The following is a 23791-nucleotide window of genomic DNA, read 5'->3' as shown; positions in this document are numbered from 1 at the left end:
CAGCTTGAAAGGCACCAGAGACGTACAGGGAAGAACTGAGTTGTTTGGTATTGGGACGAGGGCTGGAGAGGCAGCTTTCTCCTGGACAGACCTGCTGTCGGAGCCCTTTGTTCCTTTGGTGAGCCCTTCCCCCATAAGGCTGGCAGATGGTGGCCATATCTGGGACTCCAGCAACCTGGCTCACATTATTTGCTCCACCCTGGTGATTCCCTAAGTCCCTGCCCTATCCAACTTTCAGGCCCACCCAAGCTGTTCCCAGTTACTTTACCATAGGAATGGCCTGTCTTGGAACCTGCTTCAGATTTTCCTAAATCCTCTCAAACAAGCAGCATCTAGTCTCAGTGAGCCCCATACCTCTCTAGAAGCAGCCAGCCTTGGTTCACAACTTGGCTTTGCCTGGGCACCTCCAAGCCCAGCACAAGAAGCAGCCACCTGCAGACCACTTTTTAGCTTATGCTTAGTGGCCCTGGGTAGAACACAGGCAGTGGCTGACCTGGCCCCAGAGCCAGCACACCTACTGGACAGCTTCAGGCCACGTTGAAACACCACCACCCAACCACCTCCACAAGTGACACACTCAAGGAATGGACTCAGTGAGTACCAGAGCCCTGATGAAGTAAGTCTTGCTCTGTGTGGTGGGCCCCTGCACAGCTGATCATCCAAGGTAGTCAGAGGTCAGTGGTCAGTGGTCAGTGGCCAGTGGGAACAGCCAGTCCTTATGGCTGATCAGCCTGAGTAAAACCCTCTCATTGATGTGCCAACAGCAATCAAGATGCAATTACAACAGATGGGTGTAAAGTCCACACAAGGGGTGCACCTTGAGGGCCCCACTGGGAGACAAGGGAGGCTGTGCCACTGGACCCTACAGGACACCTACTACAATAGGCCACCCTAGGAAGCCCAGAATACATAGCAACTCAACCTAATACATAAAAACAAACACAGGGAGGCAGCCAAAATGAGGAGACAAAGAAATATGTCCCAAATGAAAGAAAAGAACAAAACTCCAGGAAAAGAACTAAACAAAATGGAGATAAGCAATCTAACAGATGCAGAGTTCAAAATACTGCTTATAAGGATGCTCAATGAACTTAGTCAGAATTTCAATGAACTTAGTGAGGGCTTCAAGAACATAAAAAAGGACCAGTCAGAAATGAAGGAGGCACTAACTGAAATAAAGAATAATTTACACAGAGTCAATAGCAGAGTAGGTAAAGCCAAAAAGCAAACCATCGATTTGGAATATAAGGAAACAAAAAACACCCAATCAGAACAGCAAAAAGAAAGAAGAATCCAAAAAAATGAGGATAGTGTAAGGAGCCTCTGGGACAACTTTAAGCATGCCAACATTCACATCATCGGGGTGCCAGAAGAAGAGAGAGAGAGCAAAAAATTGAAAACCTGTTTGAAAAAATAATGACAGAAAACTTCCCTAAATTGGTAAAGGAAACAGATATACAAGTCCAGGAAGCACAGAGAGTCCCAAACAATATGAACCCCAAGAGGCCCACACTAAGACACATCATCATCAAAATGCAAAAGGTTCAAGACAAAGAGAGAATCTTAAAAGCAGCAAGAGAAAAGCAGTTAGTTACCTACAAGGGAGTTCTCATAAGACTGTCAGCTGATTTCTCAAAAGAAAGTTTGTAGGCCAGAAGGGAGTGGCAAGAGATATTCAGAGTGATGAAAAGCCAGAACCTACAACCAACATTATTCTATCCTGCAAAGCTATCATTTAGAATTGATGGACATATAAAGAGTTTCCCAGACAAGAAAAAGCTAAAGGAGTTCATCACCACCAAACCAGTATTATATGAAATGTTGAAGGGTCTTCTTGAAGAAAAAGATAAAAAATATGAACAAACAAAATGACAATAAATACATATCTACCGACAATTGAATCTACAAACAAAATGAACAAATAGAACAGAAACATTCTCATAGATACAGAGAACATTTTGTTGCTTGTCAGATGGGAAGGGGGTTGGGGGAAAGGGGGAAAAAGGTGAAGGGATTAGGAAGTACAAATTGGTTGTTAGACTGACAAACCTCAAAGGGAAGGGGGGTGAGGGGTGGGAAGAAATAAACCAAAGAGCTTATATGCATATATGCATAACCAATGGACATAGACAACAGTGTAAGGAAAGGCAGGAGGGGGGTGGAGGGGGTTAACAGTGGAAAAAGACGGAACATCTATAATATATTCAACAATAAAGATAAGTTTAAAAAAATAAAAATAAATCAAATAAAATTAATAAAGGAAAGGAAAAAAAAGTTCATCTTTAAATATTCTAAGCACAGCCCAGCTCACAGACACTGCTTGCTATTCTGTCCACCAAGAATGCTTCCCCAGGTTTCCATATGGCTCACTCTCCATCAAGGTCAGCAAGGCCTTCCCTTTAGGACCACTGTCCCTGTGTCTACTCTGCTTAGCACTTACCATTCCTCTGCAGTGTCTTCTGTGTCTGCGGCTGAGCATCTGTCTCCCCATTAGGATGTAAGCCCCAGCATTAGCTTTGTTTTGTTCCCCCACTGTACCCACTGGGCCTATACCTGTGCTTGGTACGAAATAAACACACAATAAATTCTTACCAAGTGAAATTAGATATGCATTTAATGTTTTCTGTTGAAGGTATACAATGAAAAAAAAAAGATATTCCTCTAAGTAGGGTCATCTGAGTAAGAGTGACATGATTTACAAAAGAGTTTTTTTTCTGAATTGCATTTATATACATTGAGAAATGCACACCATTATACCATTATTCTAATTTTATTCTAATTTCTGCTACTGAAGAAATATAGGTGTAAAAGGCTAACTACTAACTTCAAACTATACTATAGATGATTCACTATTAGAAAAGGAAATAATAGCTAAAAACCACTTTTAAAATAAATAAACACATTTGCCTGGGGTGTGTGTCAGTGGTTGAACATCGACCCAGGCACCAAGAGGTAGCTAGTTTGATTCCCAGTCAGGGCACATGCCCAGGTTGTGGGCCTGGTACCCAGTGGGGGGCATGCAGGAGGCGGCCAATTGGTGTTCTCTCTCTTCGATGTTTCTGTCTCTCTCTCCCTCTCCCTTCTTCTCTTTCTAAAATCTATAAAGAAAAAATATTTAAAAATAAATAAACAGTCAATTACTTAGCCTAATCTTTTTCATACTTCTTTAAATATTCTGAGATACAGATTCTAACCCTCCTGAGCATATTAAATATTGTTCATCTAGAGCTTTTAATACAGTAACTCTGCTACAAGATGCACCTTAAAGATAACACAACACCAATGAAGAGAATTCACTCTGAATAAGGACTCAGTGCTTAGACCGTGCCAGGCACCCAGCAAATGCCCAATATAAACTCAGTGAATAGAAGTAATGAAATGGAGAAAAACTGCTACTTACAACTATAACTGCATTCTAAGGAGGGAAGATTCTGTTATAGTGCTTGCCTTTGTTCTGCTGATTGGTTTAAATCTGCTAAGGGAGGGGTACCCAGAGTTGAATATAGTGGCCAAGGAGAGTGGGGATTCTCTATGAAGAAGTGAAAAGACTTCCGAGAGGGCTGTAGAGACAAACCTGAAAATTAAGAGGTGAGAGGAGATTAGGGAAAAAGGAAAAGGAAAGATGAAAGGCGGGGAATGGAGAGAGGTGCACGCAAGATCATGTGAAGATGGCCAGTTAAAAATCCCGTTTAAAAAAAAAAATTCCCTGTGGATGGAATATTATTTGACTGTAAAAAAAGGAAATCATACCCTTTGTGACAACATGGATGGAGAATATTATGCTAAGTGAAATAAGCCAGTCAGAGAAAGATAAGTATCATATGATTTCACTTATATGTGGAATCTCATGAACAAAATAAACAAACAAAATAGAAACAGACTCATAAATATTGAGGACAGACTGACAGCTCTCAAGAGGGGAGGGGGTTGAGGGGCTGGGTGAGAAAGGTGAAGGGATTAGCAAAAAATAAATAAAACACAACCTCTTAGACACAGACAACAGTATGGTGATTACCAGAGGGAAAGGAGGTTGCGGGGACTTTAAAAAATAAATTTTAAAAAATTCCCTGTAGATATTTCTACTTTGGGCTATATGGCAGACCGCACGCTTTGAAAGGTCCTCTTATAGTGGATCAGCTAGATCTTTATAATATATAGTTTTTGTTCTATTGTTGGAGCTGCGGAAATTAATGGACTAAAGTATGAATGTGTATGAGTATATACGTGTGTGTAAGGGAAAGTGAATCCTGAAAATTGGACAAAGAGTGGTAAAACTACTCAAAGACAGGGCTGCTTTTGAGGAAATGTGACTATTAGCTGGGGTTGGGAGGGTAGAGCTGCATCTGAGACTTCTGGGTTAAGCTGAGAGAAACTAGCCTTGCCCTGGTCTAACCCTGTGGTTCCCACGTGTGGTGAATGCACAGCCTCTATAGGAAGCATTCTCAATGATGCTCAGGGCTCTTTTCTGTTTGTTTCCAGAGTAAGAATAAGTAAATACTCCTAATCAAAGATCACAAAACAATCAGAATCTTTACAAAACCAATGGGAAAAAAAACTAGAAAATTGGAAGAGAAAGCTTTAAAAATTATGCAGAACACCCTACCAAGAGATTAAAAGATGAATAACAGATAAGGGAGTTGAAAAGACAAGATCTACGAGATCCAATCAGCCCAGAAAAGTAGGAAAGAAGGAGAATGCAGGACATGCAATATTGGAAAGAAACAGGAAAGAGTGTTTTTCAGAACTGATAAAAAATACACACACACAAATAAAATGTAATCCAAATAAGAGCAATAAAAAACATAAAAACAAACAAAACTCTTCAAGCTAATGAGAAAATAAAATGTTGTAATATTTTCTTACATTAAATTAGATAGTTCTGTCCATAAGGAAAGCAAAAGAAAAGCCACAAAAGACACAAAGCAGTAAATCAGCAACATATGAAAGAAAATGAGAAAATCTGAAAAACAGGCAGAGTTAAGACAGAAAACTCCACCAGAAGGAAATGAAACTGACAAACTTCTCAACAGCAATGCACAAAAGCAGAAGACAGTGTAATATTGGAGAAAATAATTTTCCATTTATATTTTTGTTCTTAGCCAAACAATCTTTCAAGAATGAGGGTGATATAAAAGACATTCTTAGGTAAAAACGAAGCATACTGCCCTTTATAACTTCAGGAAAGAGAGAAAGGATCACAGAAGGAACATCTGAGATGAAAGAAGGAAAGGTGAGCGAAGTAACTGACAGTTTGGTAAACGTAAAAACAAACAAAACTCTTCAAGCTAATGAGAAAATAAAATGTTGTAATATTTTCTTACATTAAATTAGATAGTTCTGTCCATAAGGAAAGCAAAAGAAAAGCCACAAGTTGCACACAATATAACTACTAACACAATCACTAATCAGACTATCAAAAAACAAAAAAACACCCCACCCTGCAAACTAATAACACTGAAATAATATTGGAAGTATTCTAGTCTGTTGTTACACCTGATAAAGTACACCTGTTAAACATACTGTATTATATGTGTAACTATTACATAATAAAAATTTTAAAAATCAATGAAAATAACTGACATGAATAGGTATAGTACAGAAGAAGAAATCCCAGTGGTGCATAAACACATTAAAAAAATCTCAACCCTGCTAGTAATAGAAAAATGCAAATTTAGACCCTCTAATAAGATACCATTTTATACCCACTTCATTGGCTAGAATTAAGAAGTCTGATAATTCCAAGTTTTTTATGAAGATCTCAATTAACGTATCCCATATGTTGCTGGTGGAAGTGTAAATTTATTTAGTTTCAAAACAATCTGTCACCTGTAATGGGTATACTTGCATGCCACAGAACTCAACAGTTTCATATACCATAGAGAGACATTGTTGCACATCTGCCCCTTATGGTGTGTACAAGAACTTTCCTAACAGCACTGGAAATAGACCAGTTGACCACCATGAAAGAAAGGGAAAATAAAACACAACATGCTTGCTCAATGGAATATGACACAGCAATACCATGAATGAATCTTAGAAATATAATGTTCCCAGAAGAGTGGGTCCCAAAAGACGAGCTATATTGCCCTGGCCGGTTTGGCTCAGCAGTTGGAGCATCGGCCTGTGGACTAGAGAGTCCCGCTAGGGGCACGTACCAAAAACAAAAACAAAAAAACAAGCTATAGTATAAAATCATTCTGTGTAGTTCAAAAACAAATTATATAATAAAACATAATAATATATAATAAAAATATAAATATATGTTTAATTTGTGATTTATATAGCTAACATTATTATATACTCATATAACATTAATATTTATTATTAATATATTTTAAATGTATATATTTTGTAAATGTTTACAAAATAAAGTCCCATGTGGTGGGAAGGCCAAGACCTTTTAAGAACCAAACTGGCACCTGGCCAGAGTGGCTCAGTGGATTGAGTGTCGTCCCCTGGACTGAGAGGTACAGGTTAGATTCCCAGTCAGGGCACATGCCTGGATTGTGGGCTCAATCTTCAGTAGGGGGCATACAGGAGGCAGCCAATTGATGTTTCTGTTACATGGATATTTCTCTCTCTCTCTCTCCCTTCCTCTCTTTCTAAAAAATCAATAAAAACATAATTTAAAAATAAAGAACCAAATTGGCTAATGTTCAATATGAAGACATTTTTCTTACTAAAATGTAAATTCCCCTACTTGAGACAACAAGTGATCCTTAAAATGAATTAACTTAGTATAACCAGGCATTTGGAGCAAGAGGTATCTATGGGAATGTGAAATCTGGGGCAAGATCTTAGACTCCCACAGGAAATATTACCTAAATCTCAAGGAACAGGGAAATCCAGCTGTAGCTGGGCAAGCCAGATGTTCATATGAAGCACTATGGTTAAGAACATAGGTTTGGAAGTCATACTGCCTACACCTGAAATTAAGCTAAGCTCTTGCACTTACTAACTCTGTGATCCTGAGCAAGTTCCTTAACTTCTCTGTGCTATAGTTTATCTGAAAAATGAGAATTATAATAACACTATGGGGTAAAAGCAAATAAGTTAGATATCAAATGTGCTAGCAACATTGCCTGGCACATGTCAAGCACTCAAAAATATTTCATGTATTTATATATTTACTTCTGTAATTTTTTAAAAGAGGGAGCCAATTTTACACAAAAGCATAATTTCCACCAAAAATAAGAAGTAGTTATGTTTCATAGGTAAGTTCCTAAAATAACCATTTGAATCAAACTGTTTGCTGATCCAAAACAACTAATTTCTATCCAAAAACAAACATATATTTCTTTTTAGAGCCTATAATTTGTGATAAGCACTGGAATCTTAATGAAGAAAACATTCATTCATCATTAATTAGTGAGTTAATCCAGTAAACATTATTTGAAGTCTGCTGTGTGTTAGTCACAACCAATACAAACTTGAATGAGATGTGGTCTCTGCTCCTCAGTCAGGAACTTGTAAACAACCACAGTATTAGAGGGTGCTAAATGTCACGTGAGAGGAGGAGGGGGACAGAAGAGGGTCAGTGAGCTCAAATTGGCAATGGAAAGGGAGTGGCAGTGGTGGGGGCTTCCTAGAGGATACATTGGTATATTTAAGTCAGTGAGAACAGAAGTCAGCAAGCAAATATGGAGCAGGAACAGCATGTGCAATGGCACAGAGGCAGAGAACCATGCTACCTACTGCCAAAACTTCAGGGGTTTTCAGGTGCTAAGGAAAAGGATGGGGGTATGGGGTTGGGAAGACAAAAGCAGTAGGAGATGGACCCAGAAAGACAGAAGGTCCAACTCTGTAGGCAAAGCTGAGAAGTTTGAACTTGACTTATCCAGAAAACCATGGGAGACCCTGAAGGATTCAGTAAGATATAGCAAGATTTACATCTTACCAAATTCCTATCAGAGCAGTGTGGAAAGTAGATTGAAAGGAGGTAAAAACAGAGACTGATTAGAAAGGTGTTGAATCAATCTAAGTGGATTCTGAATGAGGGTCTGGACCTGGAGCCTGGCAGGAGGAGTGGAGGAGAGGATGGACTGCAGACAGAGCAAAGGAAGAGTGTAGAGGGCTAGATGACTATACTGCAGAGGGTACACGCTTGGACATCAGAGTCAGACGTGCAGTGCCACCTCCCAGCTGTGTCATCATGGCAGGTTTCTTCACTTCTCTGACCATCTTAAAAACAGGCTGAGTAATACCTAATTTACAAGGATATCATATGGGGTAAAAACATTAGTTCATAGCAGGTATTCAATAGTAATAAAAAATAAAACATTGTAACATTTCTTTACATTAAATTAAATAGTTCTGTCCATAAAGAAAGCAAAAGGCCCTGGCTGGTTTGGCTCAGTGGTTAGAGCGTTGGCCTGCAGTCCAGAGAGTACTTGGGTTCAGTTCCTGCTAAGGGCACATACCTTGGTTGTAGTTTGTCCCCGGCCCTGGTTGGGTTGTGCGGGTGGCAACCACTCGATGTATCCCTTTCACATCAATGTTTCTCTCTCTCTCTCTCTCTCCCCTTCCCACTCTATCTGAACAAAATATAGAAAAATGTCCTCAGGTGAAGATTAAAAAAATAATAAATAAATTTAAAAAAAGTAAAAGACAAGTAACATGTTGTACAACATAACTATTAAAAATATTATTTTTAATTACTATTTATTTCTAAATATTACATTTGGAATCATTTATCATCCATTTCCTGTAGAGGAAAGACTGAGTTCAATTTTAGACATACTGAATGTAAGGTACATGTGGGACAACCAGATAAGAAAATTGAAGCCAAGGAACTGACTGAAGTTACTTAGGTGTTAGAGTGAGAATAGGAGGGAATGCCAAGGATGGCGTTTGGGAGACCCCAACATCACAGGGCTCAGCAGAGAAGAGTGGGCATGTGTCAAAGCCAGAGAAAACCAGAGATAGGAGGGGGAAGTTGAGAGAACATGGTGACGAGAACTTCAAGACAGAAACCTTCAAGAAGAGGGATGAGATAAAAATTACATATATCATATGTGTATTTTCAAATGCTGCAGAATGCCCAAGGAACCAGAGGGCAGTAAGTGTCCACTGAGCATGGTAGCACAGAGGCACTGTTTTCTCTGGACTACTGGGTTGGAAGCCATCTTCACACAAGTTAAGGAGACTGGGCAGACATTATATGTGTACCATTGTAATTCCAGAAGAAGAGAAAGATATTGACAAAGAAAAAATATCTGATAAAATAATAACTACAAATTTCCCAAATTCGGTGCTCCAAATACACAAAGCAAAAACTAAAAGGAGAAAGAGACAAATCCACAATTATATCTGAAGACTGAAACATTTCTCTCCATCACTGATAGAACAAGTAGAGAAAAACCAGAAAGGATACAGAAGGCCTGAACAATACTACCAGCCAACTTCACCTAATTGACATTTATAAAACACTCCACCCAACAGCAGCATAATACATATTATTTTCAAATGCACATAGAACATTAACCAAGATAGACTATATTCTGGGACATGAAACAAATTTAAAAGAACTGAAATCACACAAAGTATTTTTTTTGAACATTAAGGAATTATGGTAGAAACCAATAACTGAAAGGTATCTGAGTCCAGCTGGTGTGGCTTAGTGGTTGAGCATCGATCCATGCACCAAGAGGTCGCTGGTTCAATTCCCGGTCAGGACAAATACCCAGGTTGTGGGCCTGATCTCCAGTGCAGGGCATGCAGGAGGCAGCCAGTCGATGTTCTCTCTCACTGATGTTTCTATCTCTCTCTCCCTCTCCCTTCATCTCTCTCTAAAATCAATAAAGGGAGAAAAAAAAATTAAAAAAGAAAGGTATCTGAGAAATCCCTAAATTAAATAATATTTCTAAATAATCATGAGTCAAAGAGGAAGTCTGAAGGGATATTAGAAAATATTTTAAACTGAATGAAAATACAACATATTAATATCTGCAGGATGCAGCCAAAGCCATACTTAGAGGGAAATTTATAGCATTAAAATTTTTAATTAAAAACAAGCAAGTTCTAAATCAATCATCTAAACTTCTACTTTAAGAGATTAGCAAAAAAATAAAATTAAAACCCAAAGCAATCAGGAGGAGGAGAATAATAAATAGCAGAAACAATAAAATTGAAATCAGAAAACAATAGTAAGAAATTAATAAAACCAAAATCTAGTTCTTTGGAAAAACAAAATCAATGAAATTGATAATCCTCTACTTAATTTGGTCAGGATAAAGAGAGAGATGATACAAATTACCAATTTCAGGGAACAAAGAGGGGATATTACTATAGCCCTTAAAAATTTTTCAAAAGTAATAAGGGACTACTACAAACGACTCTAAAATTATCCACTGGCTTTGACAACAAGGAGATTATACTTATCTCAGTGAGAATAGTTTCAGTATGGACCAGAATAGGAGATAGGCCAGAATGGACAGAAGAAGGAATAAGAGGAGAATTTGTAGAACTAAAGAGTACAGACTACTCTTTCAATAAGACTGTGGGAAAAGACAAAGAATGGTAAGGTAGTAACTATAGGTAAGAAGGGCAACCTTTGGGAGGAGAAACCATGCCTACCTTTATAGGCTGAGAAGAATGATCCAGGGAAAGAAATGAATGATACAGGAGGGAGAACCAAAGGCACCATGTCCTAGAAGCAGCAGAAGGGAAAGGACCAGCAACAAAGTAGAACAGCTTAGTTTGCACAAGACAACCGTGCTCCTCGAAACCAGATGGGGATATAATAAAGATAGGAAGAAATACCAACTAGGATTGGTAACTATATCAGACTTATCATTTGTTTCACAGATCTTTACCAAACAGAAAAACTGTCAAGAACTAAGATTCTACAATAAAACTTTGTCATTAAATAGCTTACTTAAGTCATGTGAATTGTAGAATAGCTGAAGAAGACTAGACTTTTAATATTCTAGTGCTTGGGTCTGCAAACTATTTCTGTAAAAGACCAGAAAGTAAATATTTTAGGCTTTGTAGGCCAAGAGGCAATATCAAAGATACTATGTAGATAGATAAAGGAGAGAAATTTCTGATCTGCCTGGCCCTAATTGTTTGGGGTAGAAACATACTCAGGACAAGAAGATACTGGCCTGAAGAGAAGGGTCCTGGTGTGCCAGGCCAGCATGGGTAGGGGCACCCAGGTCAATTTCACTTTGTGCCCCAGAGACCCAAGATCCTGATAACACCCTTTTCTCCTCCCTAGGGCCCACAGGTCTCAATTTGGGCAGCCTGCTGGAAGCTAAGCAACTCCTGAATTTCCAACTGAAATTCCATGACTGGGTGCTTGCTTATAACCAACAGTAGCCAATGTGTAGGTGGCCACTAGTCTAGGCCCTGTCAGCAACACTGGGAGTGGAGGAAAAAATGGGTATGAAGAGAGACAACCCATATTGGTCTCCAAGACTCATTGTGCTAGCTGCCTCCATTGGTGCCTGGGCCTTACAAAAACAGATGGTAAGCTGGATTTGGCCCATGGGCTGTAGTTGGCTGGCCCCTGTTCTCTTGTCTCTAAAAACCTTAAAGATAAGCCTGAAGGGCCACCTTAAAAATTGTGAATAGCATAAAAATTTTTAATCAAAATACAAGTTTTCATATTTGAATACAATGTTCCCTTTTGCATTGACATTATTTTAAATAGTTATAAATAACACTTCTCATCAAACCCCTCCTTCTTTGAAGTTCACTATCAGTAGTAGAAAATGTAAATACTGACTAAGTCCTTGAGTCATAAAAGTAACACTTCTGGAAAGAGAAAGCTTTAAAACACAGACTGGTTAAATTATGTTACTTTTCCAATAAATTATACTTCCTACCTTAGAATTGAGAATTAGAAGGATAAGACATGGCTTGTCAGTACATTTTAAAATAAGAATGAAAGGAGAGCGGGAAGAGGAGGATGCTACTTGTCATGACATCTCCAGTTCATGGAACCTACCCTGATAAATCATCTCATCTTCCTCAGTCACATAGGCGTTGGCCCCCCAAATCACCATCTTGTGGATGTAAGATGGATATTTTGCAGCTGCAATGAGTGCTGTTATACCACCATCACTCCATCCCAGCAAAGAGACCGTCTTAAACTTCAACACCTGCAATAAATACAACAAAAAGCACAGCACAGGTTATTGCTCCTCTGTTAAAAGAACCCAATAATCAATAATTAACATAATCAATACAGCTGTGGGATTTGGGATATCAACTGATAATTAATGAAAAATTCTAGAGTCTACTATTTGATGAAATAAATGTTTCATCTCAATCAGTATGCTATAAATATAATTGTTATAAAAACTGAAGTCCATAGCATTGTTTTGAATTTTGAAGGAACTACTTCTGGTTGGATAAAGTCCCTCAAGGAACTGGAAACAATGGAGATCAGCTGTATCAATAACATGTGTGTGCATATACACACCTGAGCAAAGAATTTGAGAACAGCTGTGTAGATTAGAAAGGGAAACTGGATGAAATAAAGTCATTGCATCTGGTAAAATCCCTAATTGCAACACTGTGAAGAAGTGGCTGGAGGAAGTTTGGAAGACAATGGTGTCATGGGGAGGTTATGTTAGTCCCAGGGTGAACCAAGCAGGCTCTGAAAATGTATTTCACAGGGAAAATGAAAAAAAAAAAAATTACATCTGAGACATGCTGTCTAGAAGTAAAAATGGAATAATTAGGAAAATTAAGTTAAAGAATTAACAAGGACCAGTCCAGGATAGTTCCTGATAAACTGGGATAATCACTATGGCTAACAACTTGGTACTACCTTGTAAAATGAACGTGCATCTTCTATAACTCAGTAAGCCATCTCCTAAATATGTATGGAACACTTAAACATGTGCACCAGAGATAGGTCCAGGACATCCACAGCATCACTGTTATAATAGCAAAAAAGTGAGAACTAAAATGTCCAGGGACAACAGAAAGTTCACTGTACTGCTGTTTATAATCACCAAAAAAGGGCAACTTAAAAAGTTATTTATCTACCATTAGAAGAGATGTGAAATAAGAAACAGTACATCCATACAATGAAATACCATGTGTCTATTGCAATACTGATGCAGTTCAGCCTGAGTGGCTCAGTTGGTTGAGTGTTGTCCTGTGCACCAAAAAGTTGTCAGTTAGATTCCTGGTCAGGGCACATTCCTGGGTTGTAGGTTTGATCCCCAGTCAAGGAGTGTATGGAAAGCAACTGGTCCACGTTTCTTTCTCTTCTCTTCTCTTCTCACCTCTTCTCTTCTCACCTCTTCTCTTCTCACCTCTTCTCTTCTCATCTCTTCTCTTCTCACCTCTTCTCTTCTCTTCTCACCTCTTCTCTTCTCTTCTCTTCTCACCTCTTCTCTTCTCTTCTCTTCTCTTCACTTCTCTTCTCTTCTCTTCTCACCTCTTCTCTTCTCACCTCTTCTCTTCTCATCTCTTCTCTTCTCACCTCTTCTCTTCTCTTCTCAACCTCTCGTTCTTCTCTCTTCTCTCCACCTCTTCTCTTCTCTTCTCTTCTCTTCTCATCTCTTCTCTTCTCACCTCTTCTCTTCTCTTCTCACCTCTTCTCTTCTCTTCTCTTCTCTTCTCACCTCTTCTCTTCTCTTCTCTTCTCACCTCTTCTCTTCTCTTCTCTTCCCTTCTCACCTCTTCCCTTCTCACCTCTTCTCTTCTCTTCTCACCTCTTCTCTTCTCTTCTCTTCTCTTCTCTTCTCTTCTCTTCTCTTCTCTTCTCACCTCTTCTCTTCTCTTCTCTTCCTCCCTCCCTCCATTTCTTTCTTTCTCTTTCTTTCCTTCTCTCTCTCTCTCTCTTTCTCTCTCTCTCTCCCCCAGCATGTCCTCAGGTGAGGATTAAAAAAATACTGATGTAAACTTATATTTATTGATATGGAAGTATCTCCTTGACAAACTGTTCAATGAAATAGTAAGTTGGAAAAACAATAGGTACAGTATAGTGCAATCAATATAAAATTGGGTATTTATATGTAATAAAATTGGCCAGAAAGGCAGAGCCTCAAAGTCTTGGTAGTGGTATCTCTACATAGTTGGATTGTGGGATATTTCTACTTTCTTCTTTATACCTATCTGAATTTTTAATATTTCCTATAGAAATTGCATGATTTTACTTTTGTAGAAATAAAAAACAAAACAAAACTAAATGAAGACAGGCCCCCCTCCCTTGGGTTCTTCCCTAAGAGACCTACCTTCATCAAATCAACAGCATCTTTTGCATCCCTTTCAAAAAAGTCCCCTGGGTAATCTCGATCTGGGGGTCTGGAATGTCCATAGCCTCTAGGATCCCAGGCAACCACTGTGAAGAGCTGCTTATTTAGGTTTTTAATCTGAGGTCCAAAATCAGTCTCTCCACTTCCTAAAAATAGACACTTGGTTAATTCAGGTGAATGCTTTCATTGTTTCAAACACATTACTGTAAAACAAGGAAATAATTACCATCTTAAATCAAAGTAACTAGTTTCTACTCAAAGTTAGACACTAGAATGTAATCAGTAAAGGAAACTTGCTTCCAATAATGGAATCCATGGGAGGCTGACACCCTTTCCCGGTGGAGCTCAAACCTGCCTCTTATCTCCCCCTAGTGGCTACTTTGAGAAAGACAGGGACCCTGATTCTTCATTTGGTCCTGTATTATTATTCAAAGCCTGAACTTTCGATACTTCTTCAGCTTAATCATTCTTTAAAAAATAAATCATGAAACTGCACAGAAATAAACTTACTGATATAATATAATTCTGGGTTATTTTTCTTTTCGTTTTAAAAAAAATATTATTACAAGTGAGAGAGATTCCAATATCTGTAGATAAATTTATGAGATTTGATCCAAGTTACTCAAAGTAGAATTCTAAAATCCCAGACGTTGTTTTACTAAGCTAATGTAAATACCCCTGAAGATTTTGGGGGGTTATAAATAGAAACACATAAATGATGGGGGAGGGCAGGGTGTGGAAGAAACCAATCAAATTAGTTTATTTCATTAAAAAATTACAAAACAGCATATGTTAACAAGTCAGTGGTAAACTTGACTGGCAGTCCCCAGCCTGTCCGATGGTCACGGCCACTGAGCACATGCAGAGCTCTCTTGTGTGCTGTGCTCACATCCACTCAATGACATGTGCAAGGCTAAATCCTCAAGGAGCCCAGTCCAGGGGCCAATCAGCACTTTATTTTTAAGGTCTGCTTGGTTTCTGAAGACTCATAGCTCTGGCCACAAATAGACACTAAACACCTTGCTTGATAAACTAGCTATTATTAGAAAATGTCTTTCAAGATGGTGCGGGATCATTTGACATTATCACTGTTCCTGACAAGATGCACCTTTCTCCACAACCCAAGCTAAGAACATAAATAGATTTCAAGTTCATGTCTATTGCTCTGACATGAAAAGCCTCTCTTATGGTCCCTGAGCTGAAGGGACTGCCCCATGGCACTACCCTGAAGGGGCAGGATGTGAGAAGGCAGGAAAAGGGAACAGTCTAACTCAAGACCAATTTCAGAAACAGTAATACCTACTTTCTGGCACACAGCTCTACATTTGAAGACTAGTGCAAAGAATACTTAAACTTTAAAAAATTATTTTAAGGAACAGTTACCAGTATATGACAGTTAAAAAGGAAACACATCAACACTGGTTGCTTGTGGAGAAGGGAACTGGGTGCTGGGCTGGGGGTGAAGTGGGGCAGGAGATTTGGAGAGATCATCTCACTGTTTGACTTTTTGATTTTTGAATCAAATTAATGTTTTACATAAACAAAAGTTAAACTGTCAAAAGTATTTCACACCTGGATAATGATGGCAATACTGAAATAATGAAAATTTGATATGATAAATTTCATTGCCTTTACAGATAACTTTGGCTTGACATCAGCCATTGGAGTAAATGTCCTCCTTTACTACAATAGCTTAAGAAAAAAAATATACTAAATATTATCTAGACAAGGATGCTTCAATAGCTACAATGGTACCACACTCGACTGAGGTTCAGTCAGGTGGAACCATCAATAAAAAAAAACTTTAGGAGAAAGAAGCAAATCATAAAGAAATACATATAAATTGGCATTATTTAACTAAATAAAACAACCCAATATTAGGACCTTTAACATTTGAGATGTCCTGAGATCACTGGAAAATTTCCCCCTGAACTTTCTACAGGCAAACTACTTATCTGTAAAATGAGATTGAGATTCGGGTGGCTTTACAATACTCCATTCATATCAATCTAATTTCGATTTTCAAAAAGCCTTAAGCTCAGGTTTGTTCTTAGCTCTTAGTTTAATTGAACACACAGTAGACCACAAAGGGCCATCAAGCCATCTTTCAGAACTGAAAAGTCTCCCATCCTGGAAAACCCTTAATTCCAGGCAATCTGGAATGGTTGGTCACTCACTCATCTTCTTTCTTCATCTATCCCTTCATCCCACACCCCTTTCCTTGACCCCATCCTCCCAAATTGCAGGCAGCTAACTACAGTGTACTTGCATAGGGGAGAAAAAAACAGGTATTTAAAGGAATAAAAAATACATACAGCAGAAAGTTACCTTTCTATATCACCTAACATTGATTGTAGCAAATATTACTTAAAGCATTTCAGCAAAGTACTACAATTAATAATCAGTATTTGGCAACTAGTACTGTGAAAGCCTCATAGATTGCACAGCATGCAAGAGCATTCCATTAAAACCTTCCAGACCCAACATTCCAGGAAGCAGCAAGACTGCATGCTCGCCCTCTCCAGTCCGCTGATAATGCAGGTGGACACCATTCACAGCCACTTTGGCAGAGGTTACTGAGGTGCTAGAACAGAAAAACCCCATCCCCAAAGGAAAATTATTATTTAGCAGTGCCAATGTAATATGACAAAATTTCCCTTTTACACTCGAGTCAGCTCTAACACCCTTTTCAGGCTTCTCAGACTACTTTGATTTGTGCTTCAGTTTCCCAAACCTACAAAAGGACATGAGTGTATCTTCCTTACTAGACTGCAGAGCTGGACTGTGTCTTCATGTTTGCATATCGTACAGCACTAGCTCAGGGCTTACCCTACAAAAATACCAAGAGGCTTGCTCAAATCAGTGGCCATATAGGCCCATAGGCACATGCCTGGGGAGCTGTAACCCAGTAGTGCAAAGAGCAGGCTGACATGTGAGCTCCACACAATGGACTGTGAAGATGAGCATCCGCAGCACAGGCCCTGTGCTACCATCTGAACCTTAGAAGGTCTAGAGGAGCTGCCTGGACCTGCTGCTGCCTCGGCAGCATACTCAAGGATGAGACTGATCTCAGGAGTCCTCAGGGAAGGCCTTGATCTCAAGGCTATCCTTTAGGCCTATGATTTCTCACATTCTCTAGCCAGCTACAGAAGGGCTCTAGTTTGGAATGCCTGTCTGCATTGATATGGCCAGACTGGATTTTAAGATGTTGAAATAATTGTGTTGATTGTTAAATAGCTGAGTCCATAAGCTCTCATCTCAAAAGCCCTCCCCCTGTCACCGACCCTCCTTGACCCAAGACCTCCCATGATGCAATATCTAACTGCACATGCTTGGCATGGAGAGTCTCGGGCCAGGGCTACTGCCAGGGTCTGTTCTGACTGTATGATGTGTGTGCCATACCAGGTTTACTATTCTGATTACTCTCCTCAGCTGCTCTTCCAGAAGCTCTGAGACGACTATGCCAGGATATATAAGACCCCTGCATCAGACTCTAGCAGCCTCTCTACCAGTTTCTCAGATGGCTGGGTGACTGGAAGAAGGGACATTATGGCATGCCAGGACAGATGCTGGAACAAATGTGTTGAATACAGGTGTATCAAGTCTCGCCCTGGCCGGTTTGGCTCAGCGGTTAGAGCGTCGGCCTGAGGTCCTGAGAGACCCGGGTTCAGTTCCCGCTAAGGGCATGTACCTCGGTTGCAGTTTGTCCCTGGCCCTGGTCGGTTGTGCGGGTGGCAGCCACTTGATGTGTCCCTTCACATCGATGTTTCTCTCTCTCTCTCTGTTCCTCTCTCTCCCTCCCACTCTACCTGAACAAAAAATGGAAAAATGTCCTCGGGTGAGGATAAAAAATAAAAAATTTAAAAAAATTAAAAAAAAAAAAGTCTTAACACACAATCTTTGGAAAAATATGACTGAATTGTTTGGTAATAAGGCCTGACATAACTATAAGCTTATTATCCACAAAAATATTATGGGAGGAATAATAATAAAGCCATTAAGAGTAGTTGTCAAAGAAGGTTACTAAGGCAGAAATCTCTGAAGGTAGCTTTAGAGGGGAAACAGAGATCACATGAGGGTTGGGCAGAGGTATTTGGAGAAGACTGAGAAAGTAGCATTTGAGATGAACTGACAAAAATATGATGAGAGGGTGTGACAAAGGCATAGGAGCAAGGGACACATGTGTGGACAAGGCAGTGTTCAGCCTGGCAGGAGGGTAGGGAGCATATTTTGAGGTTGAATAGTAAAGGGGTTTGCAGCTCAGGGGAAAGGCAATGTTCCTAGCACATAGTCATCAACATCCTGTATGTGATCACACCAGAAGCACCTGCCATGATCATCAAGCTTCAGTTTGGGGGAACAGGACAGAGGACTGCTTATAAACAAAAGTAAATTAAATGCAAATCAAGTTCAAACATAAGAAAAAGTTTCATTTAAAAAAATAGTTATTGAGTGATCAATTTTCACATAAATATAATAGAAATGGGTATAGTCCTTTTTCTCCAGCGTATCAAGGGCCTTTTAAATGGCAGGCCGGCCTCAGATAAATACTATTTATTACATGTGTGATAGAAGAGAAACAGCTGCAGAGACCAGACCTTGAAGGGCCCTAACATGTGCTTATTACTTGAGCCACATTCAAGATACCAACTTTTCAAACTCTCAGGCAGAAACAAAAGAGACAACTTCAGAAAATTTAAAGGACAAAAATAAATCCCTTTCTTTGGGCAGTCAATTTGTCTTTTCCACTACCTTTTCCCTCCTAATAATTGCTTCTCTAACCCAGGTGTTCTTAAGTAGGTGTGTTCATTAGCATTACCTATGAAGAGTAAAAAATATACCTGCCTAGGCCAATCTTGGGAGACCACCATTCAGTGACTAGGGTAGAACCCTGGCATGTACTCTCTAAAATGCCCATACCCTATTGTACTACTCATTTATTCATACATTTATTGAACACCTATTTGGTCTGGGCACTCCACGTCACTTGGAAGCTGGCAGGAAAGACAGACAATGAAACCTACAACCAGCAGGTACTATGCAGTTTGGCAGGGGGATATAGCATACCCTGGGCAGACATCAAGTTCACCATGTCTTCACCATTTACATAGCTGCCCACTCAGCTCCTTTTTATGAGAGCATTTCCTGCCTCCCACTATGTCAGTGGGGCTCAAACTTAGATTTAAATCATCTGGCCCTGGCAGGTTTGGCTCAGTGGTTAGAATGTCCAAAGCAGGTCTGATACTGGTTAAGGGCACATATCTGGTTCTGTCCCCACTGGGGCTATGCGAAGGCAACCAATCGCCATGTTTCTCTCACATCAATGTTTCTCTCTCCCACCTTCCCTCCCACTCTGTCTTAAAAAAAAAAAAAAATCAACAGAAAAATACCCTTGGGTGAGGATTAAAAAAAAAAAAAAGATTTAAATCATTTGGTGAAACATTTTTTAAGTGCCTAAGAAATTTTAATTATTATTAAACTATGTACTTTTTAGTTTAGTTTTTTTTTTTATTTTCTGACAAACTTAAATGTCTGGATGCCCAGGCCAACTAAATCAACATCTCTGGGATGGCATCCAGGTATTTGTAATTTTTAAAATCCCCAAGAGATTTTAATAGGTAACCCAAGTTAAGTACTACTGTACTGAATTCATTTCTTGGAGGGAAACAAAAAAAAATCCCATCTCCCTTTTAAAAACAGCCTGTAGAAAGGCATGCTCAGCTAAAAGATTCTATGTCTTACCTTATATTGGTCCTTCACTCCATTTCTTTCTGGGAGGCTGGACAATTTTGTGAAAGGGAAGGAGGTCAGGAGCAATACAAAGGCAATCAGTTCCTGACTAAAGGAGCTAAGCTACTCCCCTCAAAGAGGAAGAGTTTAGCTTGGGGAAGGGGGGGGGGAGGGTTTACGAATGTAAGAGTTTGGGGCAAATGATTAAACTAAAACTAACATCTAGTGTAATTATTAAACTAAATAACAGACTCTGCTAAGAGTTTATCTTATCTCATTCATTTTGTTGCTTGATGCATATTAATTATACTTCACCAAACTTTACCACTGAGGAAACTGAGGATTAGAAGGTTTAGGTAGTTTGTCCATCACCTTGCTGGGAAGCTGCAAAGTCAAGAGGAGCACCTGATTGTCTGACACCACAGCCTTTGGCACTTTTTATACTTTGCTTAGAAATAAAAATGGGCGCTATTAATAGGAGACATCCTCACTTTGAAAGTCCTACATATTCTCTATATCTTGTATGTTTAGCAATTTCTTTTGTATATTTTTTCCAAAGTAACTATTAGCTACAATAAAACTACCATGCAGGGCATGGATTTACATAAATTTTGATGATATATTTTTACATCTTTTATACATTGTATTATTACTTATTCATATTTGTATCATTACTAATTTTACCTACTAATTACTTAATTCTTATGTCCCAGGCCTTTCACATTCACTGTCTCAAATCCTCAGAACAATTCTGCAGGGCATGTGGCTCAGAGAGGTTAAGTAACTTGCTCACATTAATGCAGCTAGGACGTGGCAATATAGCCATTTAAACACCAGAAACCATGCTTTTTCTGTAACCTCATAGCTGAAGAAGGTCCCTAACATGTCTCCAGCACTGGAGCCACACTCAACCTGACTGCCAGACAGAAGGTGGTGGCAGTCGCCAGGGGAAGGAAAGTCTCTGATTCTTTGGCAGAATATCCCGAGGTGAACTTGGTAAACATTTTTCTTCAGGCAGGTTATTAGGTTCTGTAAATTATTAATATTGTAACTGTACATAACATACAATTCTAGATAGAAAATACTTTTTTTTAAAACTGATCCTAGGACAAACCATTTTATAGGTTATAAAATTAAAAAAGTCAGCATTCCAAGTAACAGACTTATAAACAAGTTTTTGGAACACAACTCAATTGTAGGTAGGGCACTGGCTGTTACAGGGGTGCTTTTGCCTACTTACACTGGGCTGCAGCCTTGTTTCAGGATTAACAGCTAGTTGTTTTCCCTGATTGCATCACATCAATTTGCAACCACACGTATAAAATGGCAGTTCAAATTGCAGAGGAACCTGTTTTTCAGAGATATATTAGGAAGAATGATTTGCACTGCTAATGAATCATCCTTCCTGCAACTATTAAATAACCTACCATAACTTTGATATTGGTAAAATCACAGTAACTTTATTTCAATCCCATTCTGCAAAAAGGAAACTGGATAAACCACCATTTTTCAGTGTTGATTTACATATTGCTGTGGACATTGACATATTTTTCCATTTGCATCAAAACAGTCCTGAAAATCTTCTAAAAGATCTAAAATAATTTTTAAAAGAACCTAAATCAAATATTAAACTCCTAGTCAATCACAACGTAAAAATGTAAAGCGGGTCAGATTTTTCCTCCTTTCTCCTTTCAAATTAAGTTCAAATGAGAAGTTTCCACATTAGATAACATGAATTTCTAAATACCAGGGACCTCTCTTAGCACTTTACTTTTCTTCCTAGTCATGAATGGAACTTGCCAATCAACAGTTAATTGCATACATGCAGTGTGCCTGTGCGAATGCGTGTGTGTGGGGGCAGCTAGGTAGGTAGATAGGTCTGCAAGGAATAAAGTAAAGCAAGCTTCTTGCTGCTCTATCCACATTTTCCGCCTAACATTCCTTAGGACCAAGGGCACCCATTTTTAAGACAGTGGGTCATAGACTAATCAAATTTTGTTGTTGTTGTTGTTGTTGCTTTATCTCAAATGTGTGTGTTGAGGGAGGGTGCGGGAGGGCCGGTGTCACAAGAGAGAAGAAAGGCAGATTCTTCGGCATCTCCACGGACCTATAACATTCGAACCTCTGGGAGTCCGGCCCAAGACTTCGAATTCTCCCGGTTCCCAAGGTGATTCTTTGCACGAGATCAGCAAAAAGAAGGTTCCCCTGGCTCTGAGTGCTACCAGCTCACAGGCATTCTCAGGTTAGTTTTGGATAAACGAAACAAGAGAGATTACTGCCCTGAAGGTTTTAGGAGACTGGGCAGAACAACGGGCTGTGAGGACGGGGTTTGAGGTTGTAATCTGTCACGAGTGTCTGTGACTAGTCAATTACGTTTCTCCTTTGGGTCCCTGCGGTCGGCTTAACGAAGGGCTGGGCTTGCCAACACCAATCCTCCAGGCTTGAGCCACAGACGAAGCCGAGGCACAGCCGAGACGCCGCGGCCGCCCCCGGACGCGCAGGCAGCTCCACCTCGGCCCGCGGCCTCGAGCGGCCCCGCGGCCAGCGCGCGCCCCTCCTGCAGCTTCCTCTCCACCCCCACCCTCGGGCGCGGACGTGTCACGGGAGCTCCATCAGGGGAGTGGGCGCCATTACCCGAATGCGGCTGCGGGCCGGGCCCGGGGAACCTCGAGCCCTGACTTCAGAGAGCAGAGGAGCCTCAGCCGGAGCGCCCCGCGGCTGCCCAGCGCCGTAGTCATGGTCTCAGGTCGCGCCAGCGCCGGGAGCGCGCATGCGCCGATCCACACTGGCCTCCCCGCTGCTCCGCCGGGCACGCGCATGCGCCAGGCCGTGCCTCTGCCGCCGTTCGCCGTCTCTCTTCGCCGGACACTGGATCCCCCGACCGCATCCCATAGCTCTCTGGGTTCTCGCTGGTCCCTGCCAACCCGGGCTCACGGCACAGCGGTCCCGCGGGTACCGGGGCACACAGATCGTCTTCACTTGGGTACCAGCTCCAGCTCCGGAGGGCACGTCCCCGCTGGGTCTGCCCGGCCCGCACTCGGCGGCGTAACCTGGCGGTGCGACCAGAGCGGGCAGGCGGAGGGGCTCTGAGTCTGGCTGCCAAGGCGGGATGAAGTGCCTTTGCTTCTAGAAACGATGGGATTCAAGCATTTTGTTCTTTATACCACCTCACACTCATTAGAATGGCTATTATTAAAAACACAAACAAATTAATGGGTAGGGGAGGATGTGGAGAAATTGTAACCCTGCGCATTGTTGGGAATGTAAAGTGGTGCAGTGGCTGTGGAAGATGGTATGTCCCTCCATTAGTCAAAAATTAAATTTAATACTACCATGTGATCCAACAATTCCCCAAGGAACTGAAAGCAGGATCTCAAACTAATATTCATACATCCATTTCATAGCAGCATTATTCACAGTAGCCAAAAACTGGAAGCAACCCAGCTGCCTGTCAATAAGTGAAAGTATAGATAAAATGTGTATACATATAATGGAATATAGTTTTTGCCTTAAAAAGGAAGTTTTGACATATACTACAACATGGAGAACCTTGAGGCATCGTGCTCAGTGGAATAAGCCAATCACAAAAGGACAAACCCTGGATAATTGGTCCCCAGAGGAGACAAATTCAGAGATAAAAAGTAGAATGGTGGTTGTCAGGGACTGGAGGAGGGGGTGGGGAGTTTGTGTTTAACAGGGACAGCCTTTCAGTTTGCCCTGGCCGGTTTGGCTCAGCGGTTGGAGCATTGGCCTGCAGGCCAGAGTCCAGGGTTCGGTTGCATGTACCAAAAAAAAAAAAAAAAACAGTGACAGACTTTCAGTTTTGCAAGATGAAAAAGTTCTGG

General features: G+C 40.3%; 1 protein-coding gene across 1 annotated transcript in view; it reads right to left on the bottom strand.

The window, feature by feature from the left end:
• BPHL (biphenyl hydrolase like) overlaps positions 1–22700 on the bottom strand; it is a 34581-nt gene extending 11881 nt beyond the window's left edge. Inside the window, exons 1-4 of the mRNA XM_036256045.1 lie at positions 22581–22700; positions 16697–16800; positions 14196–14362; positions 11951–12104 (exon numbers count right to left, since the gene is read on the bottom strand). Coding sequence (XP_036111938.1) covers positions 11951–12104; positions 14196–14362; positions 16697–16800; positions 22581–22684 — 529 coding nt within the window. The 5' untranslated portion in view covers positions 22685–22700. The remainder of the gene's footprint in view (positions 1–11950; positions 12105–14195; positions 14363–16696; positions 16801–22580) is intronic.
• Between the last annotated feature and the right edge of the window lie 1091 nt (positions 22701–23791).

Source organism: Molossus molossus, unplaced genomic scaffold (genome assembly GCF_014108415.1).
Source record: "Molossus molossus isolate mMolMol1 unplaced genomic scaffold, mMolMol1.p scaffold_m16_p_12, whole genome shotgun sequence".
Taxonomy (NCBI): domain Eukaryota; kingdom Metazoa; phylum Chordata; class Mammalia; order Chiroptera; family Molossidae; genus Molossus; species Molossus molossus.
This window is presented reverse-complemented; position numbering and strand designations above follow the sequence as displayed.